General features: G+C 36.9%; 1 protein-coding gene and 1 non-coding gene across 2 annotated transcripts in view; both read left to right on the forward strand.

The window, feature by feature from the left end:
* CPD (carboxypeptidase D) overlaps nucleotides 1-26,801 on the forward strand; it is a 66,590-nt gene that overhangs the window by 15,057 nt on the left and 24,732 nt on the right. The window contains exons 3-8 of the mRNA XM_020886821.2: nucleotides 14,653-14,795; nucleotides 15,704-15,873; nucleotides 16,999-17,348; nucleotides 18,278-18,469; nucleotides 20,040-20,207; nucleotides 24,378-24,487. Of these exons, the coding sequence (XP_020742480.2) occupies nucleotides 14,653-14,795; nucleotides 15,704-15,873; nucleotides 16,999-17,348; nucleotides 18,278-18,469; nucleotides 20,040-20,207; nucleotides 24,378-24,487 (1,133 nt within the window). The remainder of the gene's footprint in view (nucleotides 1-14,652; nucleotides 14,796-15,703; nucleotides 15,874-16,998; nucleotides 17,349-18,277; nucleotides 18,470-20,039; nucleotides 20,208-24,377; nucleotides 24,488-26,801) is intronic.
* Nucleotides 10,982-11,088, forward strand: LOC139039359 (U6 spliceosomal RNA). The gene has a single exon (XR_011492665.1). It is a non-coding gene; the product is annotated as a U6 spliceosomal RNA (small nuclear RNA).

The following is a 26,801-nucleotide window of genomic DNA, read 5'->3' on the forward strand; positions in this document are numbered from 1 at the left end:
ATGGAAATTAATTAATGGAAATTAATAGAAACTTAAACATGCATACATATGTATTATTATAGATTGAAGTATTATAGGGTGATCAGTGAAGGACTTACAAGCATAAAAGTATATCCCATTTGAGTAGCAATCTGTAGAGCGAATGGAATGGAATAGAAGTTCAAGAAGAGAAAGGGAAGATATAAAATTCCTCTGTTGAAGAAGAGTGTTCATACACATTTTAAAAGTTGATTCTGGGAATCAAATCTCTATAGTATTCTATTTGATTCCACCTAAAATAATAGTGTAAAATTTTTATTTAAAAAATAAAAACTGGGACTTCCCTGGTGATCTAATGGTTAAAACACTGAACTGCCAATTCAGGGGCACAGATTCCATCCCTGGTTAAGGAACTAAGATCTCACATGCTATGCAGCACAGCCAAAAGATAAAAAAATAAAAAATAAAATAAAAATTGACATTATGCAAGAAATCACATTGTTAGCAACTATTTAAATTTAAAATCAAATCTTTTAGATACCAACTTTAAAATATGTGGTATTGAATGATTTCTCAGTTATTTTCCTATGAATAAAAAGTTTGAAGGCCATTAGTTTAGCCCCTTAAAAGACTAGTGGATGTTAGAGACTTGCTTATTTATGATTGTTAATAAGTAGGATAAATAACAGATCCTTTTTACTATTAGTAAAGTGCTTTATTGCTTTGAAGTATGCCTGTGGTGTATGTTTCATTCCCAAAATAACATTTTTCTTTAACTGGATAAAGATAATGTTCTGATATCAGACATTTTGTCCTTTAGTCTATGTTGAGCCGTACAACATATCAGCTTAAAAAATAAACAAATGTATTAACTGAATCTGACAGTAGCTGCAGCAGTCAGTAATGTCAGGCGTATCTGCAGATTAATGTTCTCTGTGACAGTGAACTTTGTATATGTTAAGGTTTTCTGTTAAGGAAAAAAAAGACAGTGAATTTGAAACAGCTACTTAACTAAGATTACTTACTATGCAGTTTTTGATATTTAGTATTGGAAAAATTATGTGAAGTTTAACACAGATGGCAAATAATGCCTATTTGTGGCATCTTGCAAAAATTCTTAAATTATTCATTACTCTGTTAATATCTCCACTTGTTTCCAGCTTTTTAGATGAGTTTTTTTTTTTTTAAGTAGTTTTTAAACTAAAGCTTGAAGTTGGTGAATAAAGACTTTTTGATGTTCTAAAGGTAGGAGAGCTTTGTCATTTTTGTTTTGCAAACTAAAAGTTTGCTTCTTTTCTGACATTGACTCTTATGGGGTTCTAAAGAGATAGATTAAGGTATATATCACGGCTCACAAATTGCCTCCTGGGGATGGCTCATTATTATAGACTCAGAGGAAATGTGCTTAATTTTTATGAGGTTTCATTGAGAGAAGGGTATTTTGTAGATAGCTTTCTGTTATTGATTTCTATGGAATTCCATCATGTCAAAGAACATATTTTGTATAGTTTCAGTTCTTTTAAATTTATTAAGTTTGTTTTATGACTCAGGATATGGTCTGTTTAAATGTTCCACATGTACTTGCATGTTTTCTGCTGTGGTTGGGTAGGATCTACTATAAATGTCATTTAGATCTGGTTAAGTGACACTTTTTCAGTTCTCGTGTATCCTTTGCTGATTTTCTGTCTACTTGTTCTGTTGACTATTGAGAGAGGGATATTGAAGTCTGCAACTATAACTGTAGATTGGCTCACCTCTTCTCTTAGTGCTATCAGTTTTTGTTTTATGTGTTTTGAAGTTCTGCTGTTAGAGGTCACATTTAGGACTGTTACATTGTCTTGGTGAACGGACTCTCTAACATTCTGTGCTATCCCGCCTCGGGTTTCCCTGGTGGCTCAATGGTAAGGAATCCTCCTGCATATGCAGGAGATGCGGGTTCAACCCCTGATTTGGGAAGGTCCCTTGGAGAAGGAAATGGCAGCCCATTCCAGTCTTTTTGCCTAGAAATCCCTGTGTATAGAGGAGCTTGGCGTGCTATAGTCCGTGGGGTCACAAAGAGTCAGACACGACTTAGTGACTGAACAATAACTATCCCTCCTTCTATCTGGTACTTTTCCTTGCTCAGAAGTCTACTTTAATCTAAATATAGCCATTCCGTCTTTCTTTTGATTCACGTTTGCATTGTATACTTTTTCCATTGTTTTAACCTACCCATCCCATTCTATTTAAAGTGAGCATATAGTTGGGACTTGTTTTTTGATTCAGTTTGACAGGTTTTTCTAGTTGGTGTATTTGCATCATTTACATTGAATGTAATTTTTGATATGTTTGGATTAACCTCTACCTTTTAATTATTTTTCTTTTTGTCCTTCTGTTTCTTATTCCCTTGTTTCCTCTTTCCTGCCTTCCATTGTATTGTATGGATGTTTATTATATAATTTTAACTATAGTATTTTTTACTATATTTCTTTGTAAAGTTTGTTTTGGTGGTTGCTCTGGGAATTACAGTTTGCATAATTTTTTACAGTTCTACCTAGAAGTAATATTTTACCACCTTGAGAAGAACATACAAATCTTACCACCATACCCTTTATCTTCCCCCACTTTATGGTACAGTTGTGGTTTATGTATTATATCTATAAACTCCCACCAGGCAGTGCTATACATTTTGCTTTCAACAGATATACATAGTTTTGAAACTTAAGAGGAAAAAATCGTTTTTTGTATTTATCTGAATATTTGCCATTTCTGTTCTTTCATTCCTGAAGTTCCAAGGTCTGCTCTGCTATTATTTCTCTCCTACCCAGAAAACCTTCTTTAGCATTTCTTTTAAAGCAGATCTGCCTGTGGGGGATTCTTCTAGCTTTCCATCACAGACAGTATCTATTTCTGCCTTTGTTCCTAAAGGATATTTTCCTTGGATATAAAATTCTGGGCTCTGGATTGACTATTCTTTAAAAAAAAAATTTGTGTGTGTGTATGTCATTGCCTTCTGGCTCTCATGGCTTCTGATGAGAAATTCACAGTCATTTAAATTGTCTTCCTATAATGTATCATTTTTCACTGACGACTTTCAAAATTGTTCCCATTGTCTTTGGATTTCAGTAGTTTGACTGTGACGTATCTAGACATGAATTTCTCCTGTTTGAGGTTTGCTAAGCTTCTTGAAATATAAGTTTATGTCTTTTGCCAGATTTGGGAAGTTTTCAGCCATTGTTTCTTCAACTTTTTTTTTTCCCCAGCATGGCACACTTTTTCCTCCCCTTTTGAGACTCTAGTAGCAAGAATATTAGACCTTTTGATACTGTCCCTAAAACTCTGTTCTTTTACTTTATTTTTTTTTCTGTTGTTCAGATTAGATAATTTCTATTTATTTGTCTTCAAATTGACTTCCCTTTGTCATTTCTATTCTTCTGTTGAACTCATCCAGTAAATTTTAAAATCTGGTTATATTTTTTACTTCTGAAATCTTATTTTTTCAACCTCTTCTGTTTGTTTCTTTTATTTCATTTCAAGACTGTTTAATCTTACCTCTTTAATATTTACCTGGCTATAATAATTACTTTAAGGTTAGTCTGATAAGTCCCATACCCGGATCGTCTTGGAGTTGGTGTGCATTATTTTTTCCTTGCAAGCTATTGATATTTGACTAGTTCTTTAAATGTCAAATAATTTGGATTATATTCTGGACATTTTGAATCATATATTATTAGATTGGAGCCTAGTTTAAACCCTATAAAAATGGTAACTTTTTGTTTATTCATTCCGGTAGTGAATGACCCACTTAGGTTCAGTTGCAAGTTTTTACTTGCCTTCGGTGGGCTGTGATTCCAATGTCAATTCAGTTTTCAACACCTTTGTCCTGCCTGTTCGGACCTGTCCTGTGAGAGTACCACCCAGGGAGCAGTGGTCTGCTGTGTAGATCAGTTCTCGGTGACTTTGGTATGCTGTTTAGGGTCAGACCCTCACATGTGCAGTTCAGAGTTGAGTCCAGGAGTTCATAGAAAACTTTATAGGATCCCTTTTTTTAATCTCTGTCCTGTCTACAGTCACTTCCAAGGTCTCCCAAAATAGATCACGAATAAAGATACCTTAGGGTGTTAACTATCATTAGTTGTCAGGGAAATACAGGTTGGAACCACCATGAGCTAGCACTATCCACCTGCCAGGATGCTTAAAATTACAAAAGGCTGACCAGTTGCTTGGGCAACTTGTTAGCTAAGGGTGTAGAGCAGCTGGAACATTCATATCTTGATGTGGGAATGTGAAACAGTACAGCCACGTTGGAAAACAGTTTAACATTTTCTTATGAAGTTAAATTTTCACTTACCACGTGATCCAGCCACACCTCTCCTAGGTATTTACCCAAAAGACATGAAATAATTTGTCCATGTTAAGACTTAGGCACAGTTTTATTCACAATCACCTGAAGTTGAAACTAAGTCAAATACCCACCACATAGTGATCGACTAAACAAATAGAGGGCTTGCCTGGTTGCTCAGCCATAAATAATCTACCTGCAATGCAGGAGATTCAGGTTTGATCCCTGTGTCCAGGAGATCCCCTGGAGAAGGAAATGGGAGCCCACTCCAGTACTCTTGCCTTAGAAAGTCTATGAACAGAGGAACCTGGTGGGGCTACAATCCATGGGGTCACAAAAGAGAGGACACACCTTAGCCACTAAATGATAACTACATCCATACAATGGTGTCTATAGTAATGAAAAGGAGAATTTCTATGATAATGATAATAGAGACTTTAATTGCCAGATATTACAATGTATTATTTTGGAACTCTGCATTCAAATGGGTATATCTTTGCTTTTCTCCTTTGCCTTTCACTTCTCTTCTTTTCATAGCTATTTGTAAGGTCTCCTCAGACAACCATTTTGCCTTTTTGCATTTCTGGGGATGGTCTTGATCACTGCCTCCTATGCAGTGTCACGAACCTCTGTCCATAGTTCTTCAGGCACTCTGTCTATCAGATCTAAGCCCTTGAATCTATTGTCACTTCCACTGTATAGTCTGGAGAAAAGGAGAAAAGGAAAGATATACCCATTTGAACGCAGAGTTCCAAAGAATAGCAAGGAGAGATAAGAAAGCTTTCCTCAGTGATCAGTGCAAAGAAACAGAGGAAAACAATAGAATGGGAAAGACGAGAGATCTCTTCAAGAAAATTAGAGATACCAAGGGAACTTTTCCTGCAAAGATGGGCACAATAAAGGACAGAAATGGTATGGACCTAACAGAAGCCGAAGATATTAAGAAGAGGTGGCAAGAATACACAGAGCTATACAAAAAAGATCTTCATGACCCAGATAATCACGATGGTGTGATCACTCACCTAGAGCCAGACACCCTGGAATGCAAAGTCAAGTGGGCCTTAGGAAACATCACTACGAAAAAAGCTAGTGGAGGTGATGAAATTTCAGTTCAGTTGAGCTATTTCAAATCCTAAAAGATGATGCTGTGAAAGTGCTGTACTCAGTATGTCAGCAAATTTGGAAAACTCAGCAGTGGCCACAGGACTGGAAAAGGTCAGTTTTCATTCCAATCCCAAAGAAAGGCAATGCCAAAGAAAGCTCAAACCTCTGCACAATTGCACTCATCTCACATGCCATCAAAGTAATACTCAAAATTCTCCAAGCTAGCTTCAACAGTACGTGAACTGTGAACTTCCAGATGTTCAAGCTGATCTTAGAAAAGGCAGAGGAACCAGAGATCAAATTGCCAACACCCATTGGATCATTGAAAAAGCAAGAGAGTTCCAGAAAAACATCTACTTCTGCTTTACTGACTATGCAAAAGCCTTTGTGTGGATCGCAATAAACTGGAAAGTTCTTCAAGAGATGGGAATACCAGACTACGTGACCTGCCTCTTGAGAAATCTGTATGCAGGTCAAGAAGCAAGAGTTAGAACTGGACATGGACCAACAGACTGGTTCCAAATTGGGAAGGGAGTACGTCAAGGCTGTATATTGTCAGCCTGCTTATTTAACTTATGTGCAGAGTACAGCATGAGACATGCTGGGCTGGATGAAGCACAAGCTGGAATCAAGATTGCTGGGAGAAATATCAATAACCTCAGATATGCAGATGACAGCACCCTTATGGCAGAAAGTGAAGAAGAACTAAAGAGCCTTTTGATGAAAGTGAAAGAGGAGAGTGAAAAAGTTGGCTTAAAGCCCAACATTCAGAAAACTAAGATCATGGCATCTGGTCCCCTCACTTCATGGCAAATAGATGGGGAAACACTGGAAACAGTGACGAACTTTTATTTTCTTGGGCTCCAAAATCACTGCAGATGGTGATTGCAGCCATGAAATTAAAAGATGCTTGCTCCTTGGAAGAAAAGTTATGACCAACCTAGACAGCTTATTAAAAAACAGACATTACTTTGCCAACAAAGGTCCATCTGGTCAGAGCTATGGTTTTTCCAGTGGTCATGTATGGATGTGAGAGTTGGACTATAAAGAAAGCTGAGTGCCAAAGAATTGATGCTTTTGAACTGTGGTGTTGGAGAAGACTCTCCAGAGTCCCTTGGACTGCAAGGAGATCCAACCAGTCCATCCTAAAGGAGATCAGTCCTGACTATTCATTGGAAGGACTGATGATGAAGCTGAAACTCCAATACTTTGGCCGCCTGATGGGAAGAACTGACTCATTGGAAAAGACCCTGATGCTGGGAAAGACTGAAGGCGGGAGGAGAAGGGGACAATAGATGATGAGATGGTTGGATGGCATCACTGACTGAATGGATGTGAGTTTGAGCAAACTCCAGGAGCTGGTGATGGACAGGGAGGCCTGGTATGCTGCAGTCCATGGGATCACAAGGACTCAGACATGACTGACTGAACTGAACTGAACAATGTATTATAAAACCATGCTTACTAAATTGGTGTACTTAAGATATCACAATAAATTGACCAGCAGAACAAAATAGAAAGCATAGTAACAGAAACAAAAGCATTTGGGATATAATTAAAGACATTTAAAACAATGGGGAAAGAATTATAGGGATAACTGGTTAACTTTGAGACCAAAATATAGGTGAGATTTACCTCAGATCATACCAAATAAAGCCTTAAATCCATATGGAACGTGATGTAAAAATGTAGCCATAAACAAAACCAGAAGCCAACAAGTATTTTTATACTCAGGATGAGAAAAGCCTTTCTAGACAGCAAAGTATTATGAAGCCATAAAAGGAAAAGAATGATAAATTTAGCTACCCGAAAATTGTAAAATATCTCTTGATTAAAAAACTGCCTTAAAAAAAGTGAAAAAAAAAGAGATTTTAAAAAAGGATAAAAACAAAAGCATAGAGAATATATCTGGGTAACAATTTAGCATATGTATATAAAATCTTTAAATTAGGCATGACCTTAACACAGAAATTCATGTAATTTTGTCTTCTTGTTGCTCTTAGCAAGTATTTCTTAAATTGCCGCTGAAGCAAGACAGTTAAGGGGTTAACAAAAGAATGCCAGGATGAGGCCTGGTGATTATAGTATTATAAGGGTCTACTTCACTGCCTTCTGGCATAATTAAAGTGTGAGTTGACTGTGTTTGCAGTTTAATACAGCTATTGAGTTCTTTTTTCTTTAGATGAGAATAACTTTTTCCCAGTAAGTTTTACATATGCAGAAAAATAGATTAGTTCACACTTGTATTGCTCTGAAATTATTTTTAGTGGTCTGTGTTTGTTTTCCTCAAGACTCTAATCTCTGGAATGGAAATATGTCTCCTATTTATAAATCCCTATAATCTTAGTTTGATGACTTATACACAGTGACCATTGTACTGTGACCAATATAGTAGTAAATATTGGAGATTAATAAATATGATTTATGATGAATAGCATACGTATGTCCACATATGTACATACACATCAGAGTTACCAAAGGTGATCAGAGGTCAGTAATGACCGAAAGTGACTAACGTCACTAAATGACTAAACGTGACTGGTGAGTGAAAGTGTTAGTTACTCAGTGGAGTCCCACTCTTTACAACCCCATAGTCTGTTGCCCACCAGGCTCCTCTGTGCATGAGATTCTCCAGGCAAGAATACTGTAGTGGGTTGCCATTCCCTTCTCCAGGGGATCTTCCTGACCCAGGGCTCAAACCCAGGTCTCGTGCATTGCAGGCAGATTCTTTACTGTCTGAACCACCAGGGAAGCCCTAAAATATGAGGGGAAGGGAGATGAAAAATCGTCCTCTAACCTTTTCTGCCAGACCCAAAGTGAGTGCCAAGATGCTGGGAGACAAGAGAAAACCAGAGATGGATAGCTTGCCTGCTAAGAAAAAAAGGTTAAGACAAAGTCACCAGGCTTGTAGTGATGGTAAATGTGCACATGTCTTTTAGGAAGACAGTCTATTTGACATATCCGTATGGATGGTCAATGAGAATCTCAAATTTAACTCATTCAAAATAGAAATCTTAATTTCTCACTGTCCTAGCCTACTTACTTTCATTACTTCAACAAATACTTATTGAAAAAATACCATGTGCCTGGTACTGTTCTAGTGCTTGGACTGTGTGTCAATGAGTATAACAAATATCTCTGCCCTGTGTTGCTTTTATAATCTAGCAAAGAGAAACAGACAATAAAGGATAAACATAATGGGTGAATTTTAAAGTGCTATAGAAAAAAAAGGGTGAGAGGAATTGTGAGTGCTTGTGAGATGGGCTTGGGGACAGTGATGGGGAGAAGTGACTAGAAACTAAGTGGGGAGATCAGGTTGAACCTCATTGTCAAGTTGAAATTGGAGCAAAGAGCTGAAGGTGAGCGAGTGAGTCAAGTAGGGATATCTGGGGGAAGGGCACACCAGGCAAAGGGGATAGCTAGAGCGAAGACCCAAATGGCAACCCACTCCGGGATTCTTGCCTGAGAATCCCATGGACAGAGGAGCCTGGTGGGCTACAGTCCACGGGGTCGCAAAGAGTCAGACACTACTGAGCGACTTAACTAACCAACCTAGGGTAGCCAGTGAACAGCAGGGTGGCCAGTGTGGTTGGTGCAGAGAGATGATGATGGGGAGAGTGTAAAAGGTAGTTAGAGAGGGGAGGGGAGTGGTAGTGGACAAATGACACAGCGCCTTAGGCTTTGGCTTTTAGTTTGAATGCAACAGGAAGTCGTTGTATAGGGGAATAACCTCTGGCTTACATTTTAGCAGAATTACTCTGGCATCTCTGGAGAAAAGAACACAGAAATGCTAGGGCAGGAACAGGGAGACCTTTTTAGAGAAATTGCAGAGGTCCTGGTGGAGAAAGGATCATGGCTTAGATCAAGGTGGCAGCAGTAGAGTTGAGAAATCTTTGGATTCTGGATATATCTTCAAGTTACAACTAGCATGATTTCCTAATGCTTTAGATGTGAGATGTGACTCCAAGGCTTTTGACCCTGAGCAACTAGATTCTTCCAGTGCTGTTGACCATCGTGGGAGAGACTGCAGGTGAAGCAGGTTTAGGGAAGATGAGGCTGTTGTTAGGTTTGTGATACCCAAGTAGAGATATTGAATAAGCCATTGAATGGACAAGTCTGGATTCTGGAAAGAGGTGTAGGTTGGACATAGAGATCTGAGAATTGTCAGCCTGTAGATAATAATTAAGCCCCGTGGGGCTGCATGAGACACTAAGGGAATAAGTAAAGTAAGAGAAGAGGACCAAAGACAAAACCTTAGGCTTGCCATATCTGTTTCCTTTGTACTCCTTCATCCTCTCAGTTAATGACACTAATGACACTGTCTTCCTAGTTTCTCAAGCAAAAATCAAGAAGTCATCCTTGATTCCTTTTAAACAAATCTTTTCTCACAGCCAGATCTCTCTGCTTCATCTCCTTTACCAGCAGCCTAGTTGAAACCATCATTCTCTTCTAATTCATCTCCCTGCTTTTTTTTGTTTTGTTTTGTTCCTCTACCATCAGTTTTCACCCAGCAGTTCAGATTATATCACACTTCTGCTCAAAATCCTGCAATGTTCTATGCAGCAAGGGACACAATCAACAGTGAAAAGGCAGCCTACTGAAAAATATTTGCAAACTGTTTATCAGATAAGGGGTTAATATTCAGAATACAACTCAACAGAAAACAAGTAATCTGATTAATAAATGGACAATGGACTTGAATACACATTTTTTCAAAAAAACATCAATGACCAGCACACATATGAAAAGATGCTTACTATCATTATTAGGGAAAAACAAAATCAAAACCACAAAGAGATATCCTTCTACCTCTTAGGATGATCACTATTTTTTAAAAAAAAGCCAAATTAAAATAGCAAGTTTGATGGAGTTGTGGAGAATTTCAATCCCTTTGCACAGTTGGTAGGAATATAAAATAGTGCAGTTGCTATGGAAAACAGTATGGAGCTTCCTCAAAAAGTTAAAAATAGAATTACCGTATGATTCAACAATCTCACTTAAGGGTATAAATACAAAAGAACTGAAAAAAGGATCTTGAAAATTTGTACACCCATGTTCACTGCAGTGTTATTCGCAGTTGCCAAAAAGCTACCTAAATGTTTATTGACAGATAAATGAAGAAAATGTGGTATATACATCCAGTGGAATGTTATTCAGCCTAAAAAAAGAAGGCAATTACATCTGATAAAGGACTATTATCTAAAATATATTAAAAAACTCTGATCACTCAGTTTGTAAAGAATCTGCCTGTATTGCAGGAGACCCCAGTTCGATTCCTGGGTCGGGAAGATCTGCTGGAGAAGGGATAGGCTACCCACTCCAGTATTCTTGGGCTTCCCTTGTGGCTCAACTGGTAAAGAATCCTCCTACAATGTGGGAGACCTTGGTTTGACCCCTGGGTTGGAAAGATCCCCTGGAGAAGAGAAAGGCTACCCACTCCAGTATTCTGGCCTGGAGAATTCCACAGACTGTATCGTCAGTGGGGTTGCAAAGAGTCTGACATGGCTGAGTGACTTTCACTTTCACTTAAGACTCAACACTAATAAAACAACAACCTCATTTAAAAATGGGCCAGAAGTGCTCACTTCGGCAGCACATATACTAAAATTGGAACAATACAGAGAAGATTAGCATGGCCCCTGCGCAAGGATGACACGCAAATTCGTGAAGCGTTCCATATTTTTAAAACCACTACAATATTGTAAAGTAATTGGCCTCCGACTAATAAAAATAAAAAAAAAAAAAAAAGAAAACAGGAAGATATGCATAAAAGAAAAAAAAAATGGGCCAGAAACCTAACAGACATCTCACCAATAGATATACAGATGGCAAATAAACATGAAAAGATTCCACATCATATGTCAACAGGGAAATGTAAATTAAAACAAGTTACCACTACACACCTATCAGAAAGGCCATAGTCCAGAACACTGACAACAGCAAATGCTTGTGAAGAGGTGGAGCCACAGGAACTCTCACTCATTATTGATGGGAGTGCAAAACAGTACAACTATTTTGGAAGATAGTAATAGATTTCACAACTTTCATCTTCTACCTCTTTACTTTTGCCTCTCTACTAATGTTATAAGTGGTTGATCCACTATCTTTTCTATATGTTTGTCTCTGCCATTGAGATTTGTCTCTTTTATCATTTTCTTATTTCTAATTGTGACCTTTTCTGCTGATAGAAGTCCCTTTAATGTTTCTTGAAGGGCTGGTTTATTGGTGATAAACTCCTTTAGCTTTTGTTTATCTGTCAAACTCTTTATCACTCCTTCAAATGATAACCTTGCTGGATATTCTTGGTTGTATTTTTTTCAGCACTTTGAATATATTGTGTCGTTTTCTACTGGCTGAAAAGTCAGCTTATAGTCTTATGGGAGTTTCCTTGTATGTAATTAGTTGTTTCTCCTCTTGATGCTTTTATGAATCTCTTTATGTTTAATTTTTGGCATTTTAAATATAATGTGTCTTGGATTGCACCTCTTTGAGTTCACCTTGTTTGGGACTGTCTGTGCTTCCTGGACTGGATATCTGTTTCATTCCACTGGTTAGGGAAGTTCTCAGTTACTATTTCTTCAAATAAGTTCTTTTTTTATCTTTCTTCTCCTTCTGAGACACTATAATGTAAATGTTAGTATGCTTGCTGTTGTCCCAGAGGTCACTTAAACTCTCCTCACTTGTCTTTTTCCTGTTTAGCTTGGGTAATTTTTCTCTACTCTGTCTTCCAGATCACTGATCTAGTATTCTGTATCATCTAGTCTATTGTTGATTCCCTGTAGTGTATTTTTTTTCCATCATCTTTTTTAAAAAAACACTTTATTTATTTTTAATGGAAGGATAATTGCTTTACAGTATTGTGTTGGTTTCTGCCACACATCGGTATGAATCAACCATAGGTATACACATGTCCCCTCTCTCTTGAACCTCTCTCCAATTCCCACCCGATCCCACCCCTCTAGGTTGTCACAGAGCTCCGATTTGAACTGCCTGGGTCATATAGCAAATTCCCACTGCCTTTCTACCTTACATATGGTAGTATATATGTTTCCATGCTGCTCTGCCCATTTTTCCCACCCTCTCCTTCCTCGCCCCCCACCATGTCTACCTATCTGTTCTCTATGTCTGCATCTCCATTGCTGCCCTGCCAATAGGTTCATTAGCACCATTCTGGTTTCCATATATATGTATTAGTTTATGATGTTTGTTTTTGTTTTTCTGACTTAGTTTATGATGTTTGTTTTTGTTTTTCTGACTTACTTCACTCTGTATAATAGGCTCTAGGTTCATCTACCTCATTAGAACTGATTCAAATGTGTTCCTTTTATGGCTGAGTAATATTCCATTGTATATAGATAATTTTAAAAGTTTAAAAATAATATTCCATTGTATATAATACTGTTGATTCCCTCTAGTGTATTTTTTCATTTTATTTATTGTATTCTTCAGCCCTAATTGGTCCTTTTTTATATTTTCTCTTTGTTGAAGTTTTCACCATGTTCATCCATTCTTCAATGAGTATCTTAATGATCATTACCTTTAACTCTTCATCAGGCAGATTGCTTATCTCCATTTCATTTAGGTCTTCTTCTGAGGTTTTGTCTTAGTCTTTCTTGTGGAGCACGTTCCTCTGTCTCCTCATTTTGCCTGATTTTCTGTGTTGATTTCTTTGTGTAAAGTAAGTCTGTATGTCTCCCGATCTTGGAGAAGTCCTATGAGCTCAGCAGCATGCTCCCCTCTGGCTAGCCAAACCAGACACTTCATGGGTGTTCCCTATGTGGGCTGCTTGTTCCTTTCAGTTGTGGTGGGGTCCCTCTACTCTACCGTTTTGATTCAGACCCTTATTGTCACCTTTGTGGTAGAGAAGAGTACAGTTAGGATAGTAGACCCTTAATAATGTTTTGACATGAATGACCTTCATAACTTGAAGATCACTTGAGTATCTTTCATGTTCATTCTGTCAGAAATCTTAACCTCTCTGTGCCTTACTTTTCTCGCCTCTGTAAAATGGGTGAAATAGGAATACCTGCATCATAACGTTGTTGTAAAGACTAAATGTTAATATGCGTAAAGGTCATAGAACAGAGCTGGGTTGCAGAGAAGAACCAATTCTGACTCCTTGTTGAAACTGTTTCTTTGACTTGCTTTTTGTTGCTTTTGTTACTATAATCATACATACTGACCTGCCTCGAAGGACCCTGTCCCTCTTTCTGACTGTTAAACTAAAGTACCAGGCTTCCCAGTGGTTAAGAATCCCAAAGCAAAGGACACTGGTTTGATCCCTGATCCAGGAAGACCCCACATGCCCTGGAGCAACTAAGCTTGTGCACCACTACTGGGATAGCACTTACTCTCGAGCCCAAGAGCCACAACTACTGAGCCCACATTCCGTAACTACTGAAGTCCAAGTGCCTATAGCCCATGCTCCACAACCAGAGACACCACTGCAATGAAAAGCCCGGGCACTGCAACAGAGAGTAGCCCCTGTCTGCTGCAACTAGAAAAGGCACATGTGCAGCAATGAAGACCCACTACAGCCAAAAAATTTAAATAAATAAATGAATAAAATCTCAAATTAAAAAAAAAAACAACTGTAAGTGCCTTTGTTCAGCTCTGACCCTGTCAGATAATCTGACCCTGTCCACAGAAATGAACACATCCCTTTCACTGGCTGGCCCATTCCTAGGGATACTTTGCAAGACTGATGGCCCCTTTTAAAAACTTTACTTCCTCACTGCCTGTCCCTCTTTATTGTGCCTTTTGACTTTAGTTCCTCACCGCATCTCTGGTTCTGTAAGAGAACCTGGCATCCAGACTCCAGCAAGATGGTTATTTTGAGACATTAATGTGCCATCTTCTCAGTCTGCCAGCTCTTCAAATAAAGTTGTATTCCTTGCCTCAACTTTGGCCTGTCATGTGGCAGAAAGAGCAGAGGGAACTTGGACTCAGTAACATTGGCATATAGTAAACATTCAAATATAGAACTGTCATCATTATTACTGTTATTATTAACTGTTATATTCATGCTCTTTATAACTGTTTACCTGTCAATCAGATACATTTCCTTTATATATATTCCTTTCCAGTGTGTATTCCTTTTACCTTCCTTGTTAGTTTCCTCTATAATTCAAGAGCCTTCTCTGATTTCAAACGACTTAATGAAAGAGAGTTTATATAGGCAGAGATGGCCTTGGTCTTTTTGAGAGTAGAATCCTGAGAATAAACTTACTTTTTCTTCCATGTTTCAGGTGGTATGCAAGATTATAATTATGTATGGGCCAACTGTTTTGAGATCACGTTAGAACTATCCTGTTGCAAGTACCCACCTGCTTCACAGCTTCGGCAAGAATGGGAGAACAATCGTGAGTCTTTGATCACGCTGATTGAAAAGGTAAAAGCAGCTATACGGAAGGGTGGGTATGGAAATAATTGATTGAATGGGGGGAAATTTGTGTATGTGAGTAAGTCTATGCTAGATACCCATTGTCCTTTTTTATTATTTAAGATGATAGATAATCTTTAGAAAGTATTAGAATCTATCAGAACATACTCTAAACCTCCATTTCCCTTCCCCTGAGCTCTGTTCCTCTGGAGAGCTTCCTTTGACTATCTTACAACACTTCTACAACTTGAAATAATTAGCAAATAAATAAATAATTAGCAAAAGTTGTATTACCAGATTCTTACAACACCATGTGATCATATTTGCTAGAGAACCTTTACCACCATATGAACCACAACATAAGTTTAACTTAAATATCAGGCAGGCTAATATACTATTGCATGTATCAGAAATTGAGGCCTCCCTGGTGGTGCTAAAGCACCCGCCTGTCAATGCAGGAGACCTAGGAGACACGGGTTCCATCCCTGGGTTGGGAAGATCCCGGAGGAAGGCATGGAAACCCACTCTAGTAATCTTGCCTGGAATCTCATAGACAGAGGATCCTGACGTGATACAGTCCGTAGGTTCTCAAAGAGTCAGACACGACTCAAGTGACCTAGCATGCACGCATGCTTATATTATAAATTGTATCTCGTTGAGAAAAGCAGAAGTCTAGCTTTGAGATGAGGGAATTTCAAAAGTACTTTTCAGCCTAGGTTTCAGATGACTTAAGTTTCAGGATTTAATCTTTTTGGTCTGTATTTTATTTAAACTTGGAAGGATTGAAAAATGTTTCAGAGGGCTAGAGGAATAACTTAATTTTTGAGAAATTCTAGCATCAGTGCAGAGAGGCTATTCTCTCTTGCCTTCCAAATTGACTCTCTCTGAGCAGTCTATGTTGATTCTTGTTTTTCTAGGTCCACATTGGTGTTAAAGGATTTGTTACAGATTCAGTAACAGGAGCTGGCTTAGAGAATACAACTATCTCAGTAGCTGGTATTAATCATAATATCACAACAGGAAGATTTGGTGATTTCCACAGATTACTTGTTCCTGGAACTTATAACATTACAGCAGTTTTAACTGGGTATGAATTTTACCTTTTAATTCGTTAATATTGGTGTATCACATTGATTGGTTTGTGTATATTGAAGAATCTTTGCATCCCTGGGATAAACCCCACTTGATCATGGTATATGATCCTTTTAATGTGTTGTTGGATTCTCTTTGCTAGAATTTTGTTGAGTTTTGCATCGATGTTCATCAGTGATATTGGCTTATAATTTTCTTTTTTCTGTGATAATCCTTTTCTGGTTTTGGTATCAGGGTGATGGTTGTAAAATGAGTTCTGGGAGTGTTCCTCCCTGTGCAATTTTTTGGAAGAGTTTGAGCAGGATGAATGTTAGCTCTTCTCTAAACGTAACTAGATAAGAATTTAAACTAGACTCTTAAAATGTCAAGCTTCTGTTTATATCTAGACAGAAATACATTTGGGGAGATCTTACCATATCTGGCTTTTGTTTTTCCTTGTTTTCTGATATTTTTTTCCCCCTTTTGTAATGAGAAAATACTACAGTAGAGTCTTGTCACATTAACTATATAACTGGATATGAAACATAGTTGTAAAATTGGGAGGAAGGAGTTTTAAAAGCTCAAGGCTAATTGAATACCAGGGTAGAAAAAACTCAGGACTCTACAAAAGACACTTTGAAGAGCTGTCTTACCATCAGCTTTCTAATACACAAAATGAGTGGTTACCTATGACCTCATTTTGCTAAGGATTTACCTGTAGCAAATAAATTACCTTCAATTTTGAACTTTCCTATTTGATAAAGTAGTTGGAATGTCAATTTGATAAGGCGCTACAAAGAATCGGATCATTTATCCCTACTTTGAGTATTGTAGGAATGGTTACAAATGGATCAACTACCTCCATTTTTCATCTCTTCTTTGAATATAACTTTTTATAAGCATCCTAATGTGTGGAACCTGAAAGGATGGTCAGAGAAATAGTTCTTTAAAGACTTAATCTGAGATTCTTTGTGAAATAATATCCTAAAAGTCTTGAATTTGCACATTTCTCTTGATTTGATTTGATTTTTGAGAGACAGTGCAAGAGTATGAGAAGGCTGTTGTGCTTTTATAATGTTCAAGCATTGTCTGTTTCAGTTTAACTCCAAGCCCATCTACTTTTTCGAATTTTTCTTTTCAGATATATGCCACTGACTGTTAATAATATCATAGTGAAAGAAGGACCAGCCACAAAGGTGAATTTTCCCCTACGACCGACGGTGGCTTCAGTAATCCCTGCCGCGACTGAGGCTGTAGTAACAGCTAGCACAGTAGCTACACTTAATAGTCCTCTTGGTACACAGTCCACCCACCAGCCAATTCAACCACAGGACTTTCACCACCACCATTTCCCTGACATGGAAATCTTCCTGAGAAGGTTTGCCAATGAGTATCCTAACATCACCCGACTTTATTCATTGGGAAAATCAGTAGAGTCAAGAGAACTTTATGTAATGGAGATATCTGATAACCCAGGTGTCCATGAACCAGGTAATTGGTGTAGTTTCACACATAATTTCAGTATTGCTTCTCAGAGCTGTGGGCTATATTTCTTTGCTTCATCTAGAAAGGTCACCTGTAGTATTTATAACTGGATCAAAGAAAATGGGACCAATCTTCTGCTAGGAAAAAAAAAAATCCATTTGATAATTCATATTATGCACCATGGGCTTCCCTGGTGGCTCAGATGATAAAGAATCTGCCTGCAATGTGGGAGACCGAGACCTGGGTTCAATCCCTGGATTGGGAAGATCACTTAGAGAAGGGAATGGCTACCCAGTCCAGTATTCTTGCCTGAAGAATTCCATGGACAGAAGAGCCTGGCAGGTTATAGTCCATGGGGTCACAGAGAGTCAGACACAACTGAGCAACTTACGTATTATGCAGCATATTTAGCATACTACACACATAGGTTGGATTCTTCCAGCTAATAGTATTTTTATTTTTGTAGCATATGATATATGTATGTATGTATGTATGTATATATGTCGTTTAGTCCCTAAGTCGTGTCTGACTCTTGCGACCCCATGGTCTGCAGCCTACCAGGCTCCTCTGTCCATGGGATTTCCCAAGCAAGAACACTGGAGTGGGTTGCCATTTCCTTCTCCAGGAGATCTTCCTGACCCAGGAATCAAACCTGTGTCTCCTGCATTGGCAGGCAGATTCTTTATCACTGAGCCACCAGAGAAGGCCTTATGTGTATATATACATATTCATATGTATATAATATATGTTTACTTTGAGCTTGCTATCTGACATGTAGTAGTAATGAAACTACTTTATAAGATGCTTTTTCCTGTTTCTTTTGTCAAAATATAGTTTAAATTTTTGGTTCAAGGTCTTTGTGTATTGGGTGAAAAGTGAGCAAGTCTAGGATGAATGAAGAAGAAAAAAGGTCTTCCATGTAATTCTGTTTTCAGGTGAACCAGAATTTAAATACATTGGAAATATGCATGGAAATGAAGTGGTTGGAAGAGAACTGCTACTGAACCTCATCGAATACCTTTGTAAGAACTTTGGCACAGATCCTGAAGTAACAGATTTGGTTCTTAACACTAGAATTCACCTTATGCCATCCATGAATCCTGATGGGTATGAAAAGGCCCAGGAAGGTAAACAATAGCTATCTATTAATGCTTAATCATTTTGATTATCATTCAGTTCAGTTCAATTCAGTTCAGTTGCTAAGTCACGCCTGACTCTTTGTGACCCTATGGACTGCAACATGCCAGGCTTTCCTGTCCTTCACCATCTCCTAGAGTTTGCTCAGACTCATGTTCATTGTTTATCATGTGGCATAATTATTTGAGCATAGAAAATAATCTGAACTGGTTGTTTCCCTAAAATTTCTTCCTGTTTTATTCTTATAATTTATCATTGGTTTTAGCTTTTGTTTTCTTATAAGATAGGCTAGTTTATTCAATAATTATGCCATCAAGTTTATATTTAATGAAGTCTCCACTTTGGTAATGGTTCTTATTTACTAAAATGTAAGATTTTGATAAATTGCTCCATTTTAACATTAATTTTTGTTAAATTATTTTGTTGGGAACCTTATCTAATAAGTGAAAACTCAAACCAAATTTTTTTTGACTCCCAGTTCTACTCTGCATGTATATGTAGTCTAAACCTGCTAAGTTACTGATTTCCCATTCCTCTGCCTTCCCTGGACTAGCCCGTCTCTGCTGGGGCATCACAGTATAGGCAAGGAGAGCAATTTTTTTACACGGGCCACCTGATGCAGAGCACTGCAGAGTAAGAATCCATCTTTTCCTAACCTGTGGTTCCTTCCAGACAGTGATACCAGTGAATAGAACAGATCCCACAATATGAATATACAGCCACATGGTTTGTTACTGGCACTGATTGAACACAGAGAGAATCAATTAGTGAATGACTAGGTTAATCTTTATACATGTATATTATTTAGATTCTTTTCTTAAGGACCTCATTCTTTGTCAGCCTCCCAAATCCCTTCCACATTCCTCCCTGAGATCTTTCTGAAAGATGGAACTCATACTACTAGTGAGCCCTCTAGTAGACTTTCTTCACTCACTTGCATTCATTTTCTTCTCCCTTAGTAAAATGGAATAAGCTCAAGTTGAACTCTTTCTCTTCCATCAGGTTAAACTTCCAACTGTGTTCTTGACTAACTTTACCTTTTAATAGTGATCACTTTAATATAAGCGTACTGCAACTTTTTTCTTTTCATTTGGTCTGGATTTTTTTTTTTTAATTTGTTTAGTGACCTATATATCAGTACAATAAAATCCCCCTCATATCAGTCCTGCCCACTTAATACTGTGATCACATTGTTGTATGTGGATTATTGACAATTGAGCAATATTTTCATATAATTCATATGATTGGGCTTTTTCCCCCCTCAAAATACGATGAAAGGCAGAATTTCCTCACTTCCCTAATTAGTCATTGCTTGTGGATCTTAGGGAAGACCTCAGAAATGAAAGTCTTTTTTCTGCAAACAAGAATCAGGGCATGCAGAGGAGCTTTTGTACCTGGGAAGGCCTCACAGGGTCCTGCTCACTTTCAGTTGTAGTGTGTTTGATCATAGTGAAGCCTGATGTGTTCACACTTAGCTTTGAGTTAAGATAGCTGAAGTCGTTTGTGCTGGATTAAAATGTAAGTGAAATGTAGCTTACATTTGAATCTTTTATCATACAGGAGATCCAGTAAGTGTAATTGGCAGAAACAACAGCAACAACTTTGACCTGAACCGGAATTTCCCAGACCAGTTTGTTCAGATCACAGAGCCCACCCAACCAGAAACTATTGCTGTAATGAGCTGGATGAAGACCTATCCATTTGTGCTCTCAGCAAACCTGCATGGAGGTAACAGCAGTTTGCTATTCCACTAATTAATTCTTGTTGAGAGCATTTGAAAATCCTGGTGGAATTTTATGTGTTTATTGTCTTAGGCTCTATTAAAGTGGGTATCCTGTTATTGCTTTTATGGCAGACAACAACAAAGGTCTTTTCTCATTACTTTTTAAGCCGATTTGCTGGCTGTTTTCCCCTCCCGCCCCCTCCCCTGTCCCCATACTCCTCTGTACTCCCTCTTTCCATCACCCCTGCCCCTTTCCTCTTTCTGTCTCTCTCTCCCCTCCTTCCCTTTTCCTCCTTCTCCCTTCCTCCACTTCTCTCTCACCTGGTTCTTCAAGTGGTTTATATTTATCCCTAACAAATGTTTTATATTTATCCCTCACACATGTTTTATATTTATCCCTTTTCCTGGGAATTTGGTAACATGTTCTTTGTCATTCATAAAATTAAACACTAACAGATCCAAATGTTTAGTTCTATTTCTCCCTAAAGTTTAATAAGCCCTTTTATGCAGGTTTAGATTTTGACATTCTCTTGTCTTTCATCTGCTGTGTATTTAACTGCAACACAGTGACCTCATTCTTCTGTAATACCTGAGCTTATACACTTCCATATAATTCAGCCGGAATTTATCAGTTGAATAGGATGAGAGGTCAAGATTAAAAATCATTACAATGTCCAGCTATGGTTGTGTAAATAAGTGTCAATACCCAAGAGACCCGAAAACGTATCTCTACATGCAAACTTGTGTGCGGATGTTCCTAATAGCAGTACTCATGATCACCAAAATAAAAATAACCCAAATGTTGGCTGACTGATGATTAAAGGAAATATGCTATGCAATTGCATGCTATTTGGCAATGGAAAGGAATGAAGTACTGATGCATGCTACTACATAAATGAGCCTTGAAAACATGCTAAGTGATAGAATTCAATCATAAGAAACCATATGTTATATGATTACATTTTAATGAATACTCAGAAGTAGGCAAACCCATAGAAACAGAAAATAGATTAGAGGTGGGTGAGAAGGGGTCACTGCTAATGGGTATGGATTTTGTTTTGTTTTTTTTTTTTAAGTAATGACATGTTCTATAATTAGATAGTAGGGATGGTTGTACAACCCTGTGAATATATGGAACAACATTGAATTTTATACCTTAAATGGATGGATTGTACAGTATGTGAATTATATCTTAGTAAATTTAAAAAAAAAAGAGTAAAAGTATTAACACCAGGGGCAATGGGTAAGAAATTTACTGTCAACATTTGTTAGATTATACAAGAAAGTATCACAGTTGAAATTTGATGGTGTATAGATTAACCTGCCTTTTTAGAAATGACAATATATGTTTAAGGATATTTGTATTTAAGAAGTAAATCAAGATTCCCCCAAAATGGCTTTGAAAGTTTCCCAATAGTAGGATAAATGTATTCTATAACTGGTAATCATGGACAATTCTCAAAGACTGAAATAGGAATTATGAAGTTACAGCCTGGTTAGCAATTTTTTTTTTTGCTTTTTTCTTACTTTATTGATTATATACCATGTTTGACAGAAAATATTTTTTGTTTTGAGCTTTTAAAAATATTCTCGGAATACATCAAATGTCATGTTGACTAAATCTGAAAACATAATTCTAGTTACATTCCAGTGAGAATAATTTACATATGTACACATGTGGTATCAAGACCTTGGCATGGTGAGGATACATCTTTAATCATGTAGATATGTTTCTTTCCATGACATATTTCATTTTCTCATCTTTAAAATCTTTAAATGAGTTTTGAAATCCTGGCAAAGAAATTTAACAGGAATTCTTTGCTGCCAACTTAACAATTTAGAAGGATTTTGAAAGAATTTAGAGAAAAGTAAGATTTCCTTTTGTAAATTTTATATTAATTTTTATTTAGGTGAAATTCATATCACAATAACCATGTTAAAGTAAATAATTCAGTGACATTTAGTGCGTTCACAATTTTGTGCCATAACCACCTCTATTTTGTTAGAAAATATTTTCATCTCCTGAAAAGGAAACCCCTTACCCATGAAGCACTTGTTCCTATCCCCATGCCCCACAAGCCCTTGGTAACCACCAATCCACGTTCTGTCTCTATGGACTTGGCTTATTTTGGATATTTCATAGAAATGAAATCATACAATATATGACCCTTTGTGTCTGTCTCCTTTCACTTGGCATAATGTTTTCAAAGATCGTTCTTGTTGTAGCATGTATTAGTACTTTATTTCTTTTTATGACGGAATAAGGTTCCATTGTAGGTATATACCATAATTTGTTTATCTATGTATCTGTTGATGGATATTTGGGTTGTTTTTATTTTTTACTGTTACGAATAATACTACTGTGCACATTGACATACAATATCTGATTCCCTGTTTTCAATTCTTTGGGGTTAACCTATGTTTGGCTTTTTGATGGAAATGCCATCATATGGTAATCCCATGTTTAGCTTCTTGATGAACTGCCAAACTACTCCACAGTAGCAGAACCATTTTATGTCCCCATCAGCAATATATGAGGGTTCTAGTTTTTCCACATCCTTACTTACCTTGTTAATTTGTGTTTTTTTTATTGCAGCCATTTTAGTGGCTGAAAGGTGGTATCTTACTGAAATTTAGATTTGTATTTCCCTGATGACTAATGATATTGAGCATGTTCTTGTGTGCTTCTTGGTCATTTGTATATCTTATTTGGAGAAATTCCAGTTCAAGTCTTTTGCCCATTTTTAATTGGGTTTTTCATCTTTTTGTTGAGTTGCAGGATTTCTTGACATAGTCTGGGCTCTAGACCCTTATCAAATTGCTTATTTGCACATATTTTCTTCCATTCTATAGGCTATATTTTAACTTTCTTAATGACCTCTAATGCACATTTTTTAAAATATTGATGAAGTCATCTTTTTGTAAATTTTGTAAAAAGCTCATGCTTTTTGTGTTGATACTAATTTTAAAAATAAACTTTTATAGGAATATCCTAAATCTTTTATGACATTTTTTGGGGGGTCTTATAAAATTAACCATTTGAAAGGCAATATTAAGTAGAAGTTGACTTTTTTCAGTTGTAATTTTTAAACCTGAGTCATCAATTCAAGGTGAAATTTAAAGAATTTTTTGGAGTAATTTGTATAAAAACAAGTGTTGAAGTACACTTACCTTATTAGAACTGTTTTGAGAAATAAAATGAGTGTTCATACTTGTTTCTTAAAGACAATTTTTTAAAACAGATGAATGTTTGCTGGTATTTGTTACCGCAGGATTACTTCATCTGGATTCAAGTTGAGTATATTCCTTCACTTCCACATGCAGGAAGTGGCATGACAAAAAAGGCAAAATGAGTGGCCTAATAAAGGCAGAATAAATGGACACATGGTCAAAGGAAATTGATGTGAATAATAGGAAGATAAGGGATTTGATTCTATGGTGGGGGAGTAGGCTCACGGCTCCTGCCAGAGAAGCATCCTAATTGTTTCATTTCCTGCGGGTACCATGGAGGAAGTTGACATCCTTTCTATATGTTTTAAAACACACTCTCTGTACTTTAGGTCATGAAAAAGCCATATGATATAACTCCAGTTGACAAATTTATAACATGAGCATAATAGAAATTTTTAGCATTTGTTTCTGGGTGAAGGTCAAGACTAGTTCTCCTATCCATAGCATAAGTTGTTTAGCATCTTCAATTTAGATTCCACATCTACAAAACAAAGAGGGTGGGTTAACTGGACTTCAAGAGTTCTTTCTTATTTTAAAATTCTTTGAGCTTATAAATGTCTGAATTTACAAAAAAAAAATCAAGTTTTGCTCACATTTTCTGATCCTTAGTATTACAAAAGTGAAATTGTTTAATTAAGCCTGTATACTTCTGATTTCAGTTCTAATGTGTAGATTATGCCTGTGAGTTCAGGTGAACTCCCAAGACCTTTCCAGTTAACGCAGCCTGTAAGTGTCATGCACAGCTGTTTAATACTGATATTTTATTTATCTGCTTTGATTTTCTTTCAAGGAAATTAGCAACTTTTTAATTTCTATTGAGGAAATTAGTCTTGGAAAATTGCATTGGTTGTCCTGTCCCTCGCAGTATTGTGAAAAGCTTACTTTCTGTTAATGCTCCATCTTGCAAGAAATAACCCAATACATTTTCTTCATTTCCCTTATAGGTACTTTGGTGGTTAACTATCCTTTTGATGATGATGAACAAGGCATTGCCACATATAGTAAATCACCAGATGATGCTGTGTTTCAACAAATAGCACTTTCTTATTCCAAGGTAAGCTTGTGCTCAAACATAAAATGTTATAAAAATTAATTTTTCATTAAAAGATGCATTAAGACAAAGCCCTACAAGTCTCAGGTCAAGTGCTTTCTTCTCTGTTAAGCCTTCCTTTTTTCCTTGCAGACCACTTTACTTCTTTTTCTTCTTTGTTTCCCACCTCCCTTTTAAATGTGCTGCATGTGGTCTACGGCCGTAACACCCTGAATGCTCCCAGTCTCTTCTAATGCACTGCATGTGTTTCCCCGTTAGCCTTTAAGCTCAGGTAATGTCTTTGCATCTATAGCTTTTAGCACAGTACCTGGAACGTAATAAACTAAACAAACTGCTAGTTTATTTCATTTGACAAATACTTAACTCTAAATCTCATAAAGTAGTCTAAGGTAGGGTTGACAAGTTACAGCTCTAGAACCAAACCTAACCTACCACCTGTTCTTGTAAATAAAGTTTTATTGACACACAGCCATATCCATTCTTTAAAATATTGTCTGTTGCTGCTTTCTCAGTCAACATTTGAACATAAGTCAGTGTAATTCACCACATTCACAGACTAAAGAAGACAAACACTACAGTCATCTCAATAGATGCAGAGAGGGCAGAATCAAGTCATTGCAATAGAACCTTTTGAGTCTGTAAAGCCTAAAATCTTTACTGTCTGGCTCTTTACAGAAAAAAATTGCCAACCTATAGTCTAAGGTGTTTAAGCACCTAGTAGTAACATGCTACAGGGAACAGGTAGAAATTTCTGTATTTTGTAAACTTCCTATAATGAATATATGTTACTTTCATAATCAGAAATGTTGTATGAAATTTTATTTTAAAAATTGTTCTTAGAAAACATGTTAAAAGTTGAAGCTTGGGAACTAGGCTTGTTAGTTTCTGTTTTTGGTCTTACTACTGACTCAGTCTGTGATGTTATTGGTCATTGATAGATGAAACTTATTACTGCAGTTCTGTACTCTCTAGACAGACCCTTCTGTCATTCTACTTTTCCCACTCCCTCATTCTATACAAGGTGACCTTGTGAGATTGTTCAGTTTCTAACAGGGCGTACGTGTCTTATTTCACTTTAAAGTATAGTTGTCTTCTATTTGGACATGCCATTTTAGAAGGATATACCTGAAATAATTTTTTAAAAAAAATCATCAAAGTAGAAACTAAGAGATAAAATTTTATACATATCTCCATCACATTCTGCCCATTATTATCGTTCCACTTTTCACCTTCTTTGTAACTTTGTGTTCCTTAGCCTCTTTATGTTTCCTTTGGCCTTTAACCCTTTTGATTTGGTTTATTTTCTACCCAGCCTAGACCCATGGACATACCTTTCAGTGATGGGTCTTAGGATCTTTTATGCCCTTTTGACATATCTGCCTTGCCAATGGCCAACCCTTATTAATTATAGTCATCTCTCTGGTACATCCCAGAAAAGTCACACAGTTACGGCAGTTGACTACAACATGTATATACAGCGCACTTTAACTTCAGCCTAGCCCTCAGTTCTCCCCAGCAAGCAACTTGACTGCCTGGCTCATTTCCCGCTGTGATGATTCTGAGCCTTTATCCTCTACTTGAGCCTTCTAATCCCAGCTTTGTCTGTCTTTCTCTCAGTAGATCACTGTGCCTTGAACTAAAGCAGAACTGTGAATAATCTGATATGCATTTCATTCTGATTCTGTCTTCTCAATTATTGTTTGTTTTACTCATATTCTTCATTTTTTTCTCCTAATTTTTAAAAAATTGAAGTACATATGATGTGTAATATTATATGTTACAGGTGTATAATATAGTGATTCATAATTTTTAGGGATTGTACTCCATTTATAGTCATTATAAAATATCAGCTATTTCCCTGTGTTATTCTGTATATCCTTGTAGCTTACTTTATACATGGTAGTTTGTGCCTCTTAATTCCCTACTCCTGTATTGCCCCTTCCCTTTTCTTCTCCCCACTGATAATCACTGGTTTGTTCTCTATATCTCTGAGTCTGTTTTGTTATATTCACTAATTTGTTGTATTTTTTTTCCATTTATTTTTATTAGTTGGAGGCTAATTACTTTACAACATTGCAGTGGTTTTTGTCATACATTGAAATGAATTAGCCATGGATTTACATGTATTCCTGTTGTATTTTTTTAATTCCACATAGAAGTGATATCATACAGTATTTGTCTTTCTTTGTATGATTTATTTGAAATTAGCATAAAACCTTCCAAAATCAATGAAGACAAAAGAGGGAAGTTTAAGGAAAGGCAGGCATTAAGGTGATTCAGAATGACCACCAAGCAGTGAATATGCCCTTAATCTGAA

This window comes from Odocoileus virginianus, chromosome 17 (genome assembly GCF_023699985.2).
Source record: "Odocoileus virginianus isolate 20LAN1187 ecotype Illinois chromosome 17, Ovbor_1.2, whole genome shotgun sequence".
Lineage (NCBI taxonomy): Eukaryota > Metazoa > Chordata > Mammalia > Artiodactyla > Cervidae > Odocoileus > Odocoileus virginianus.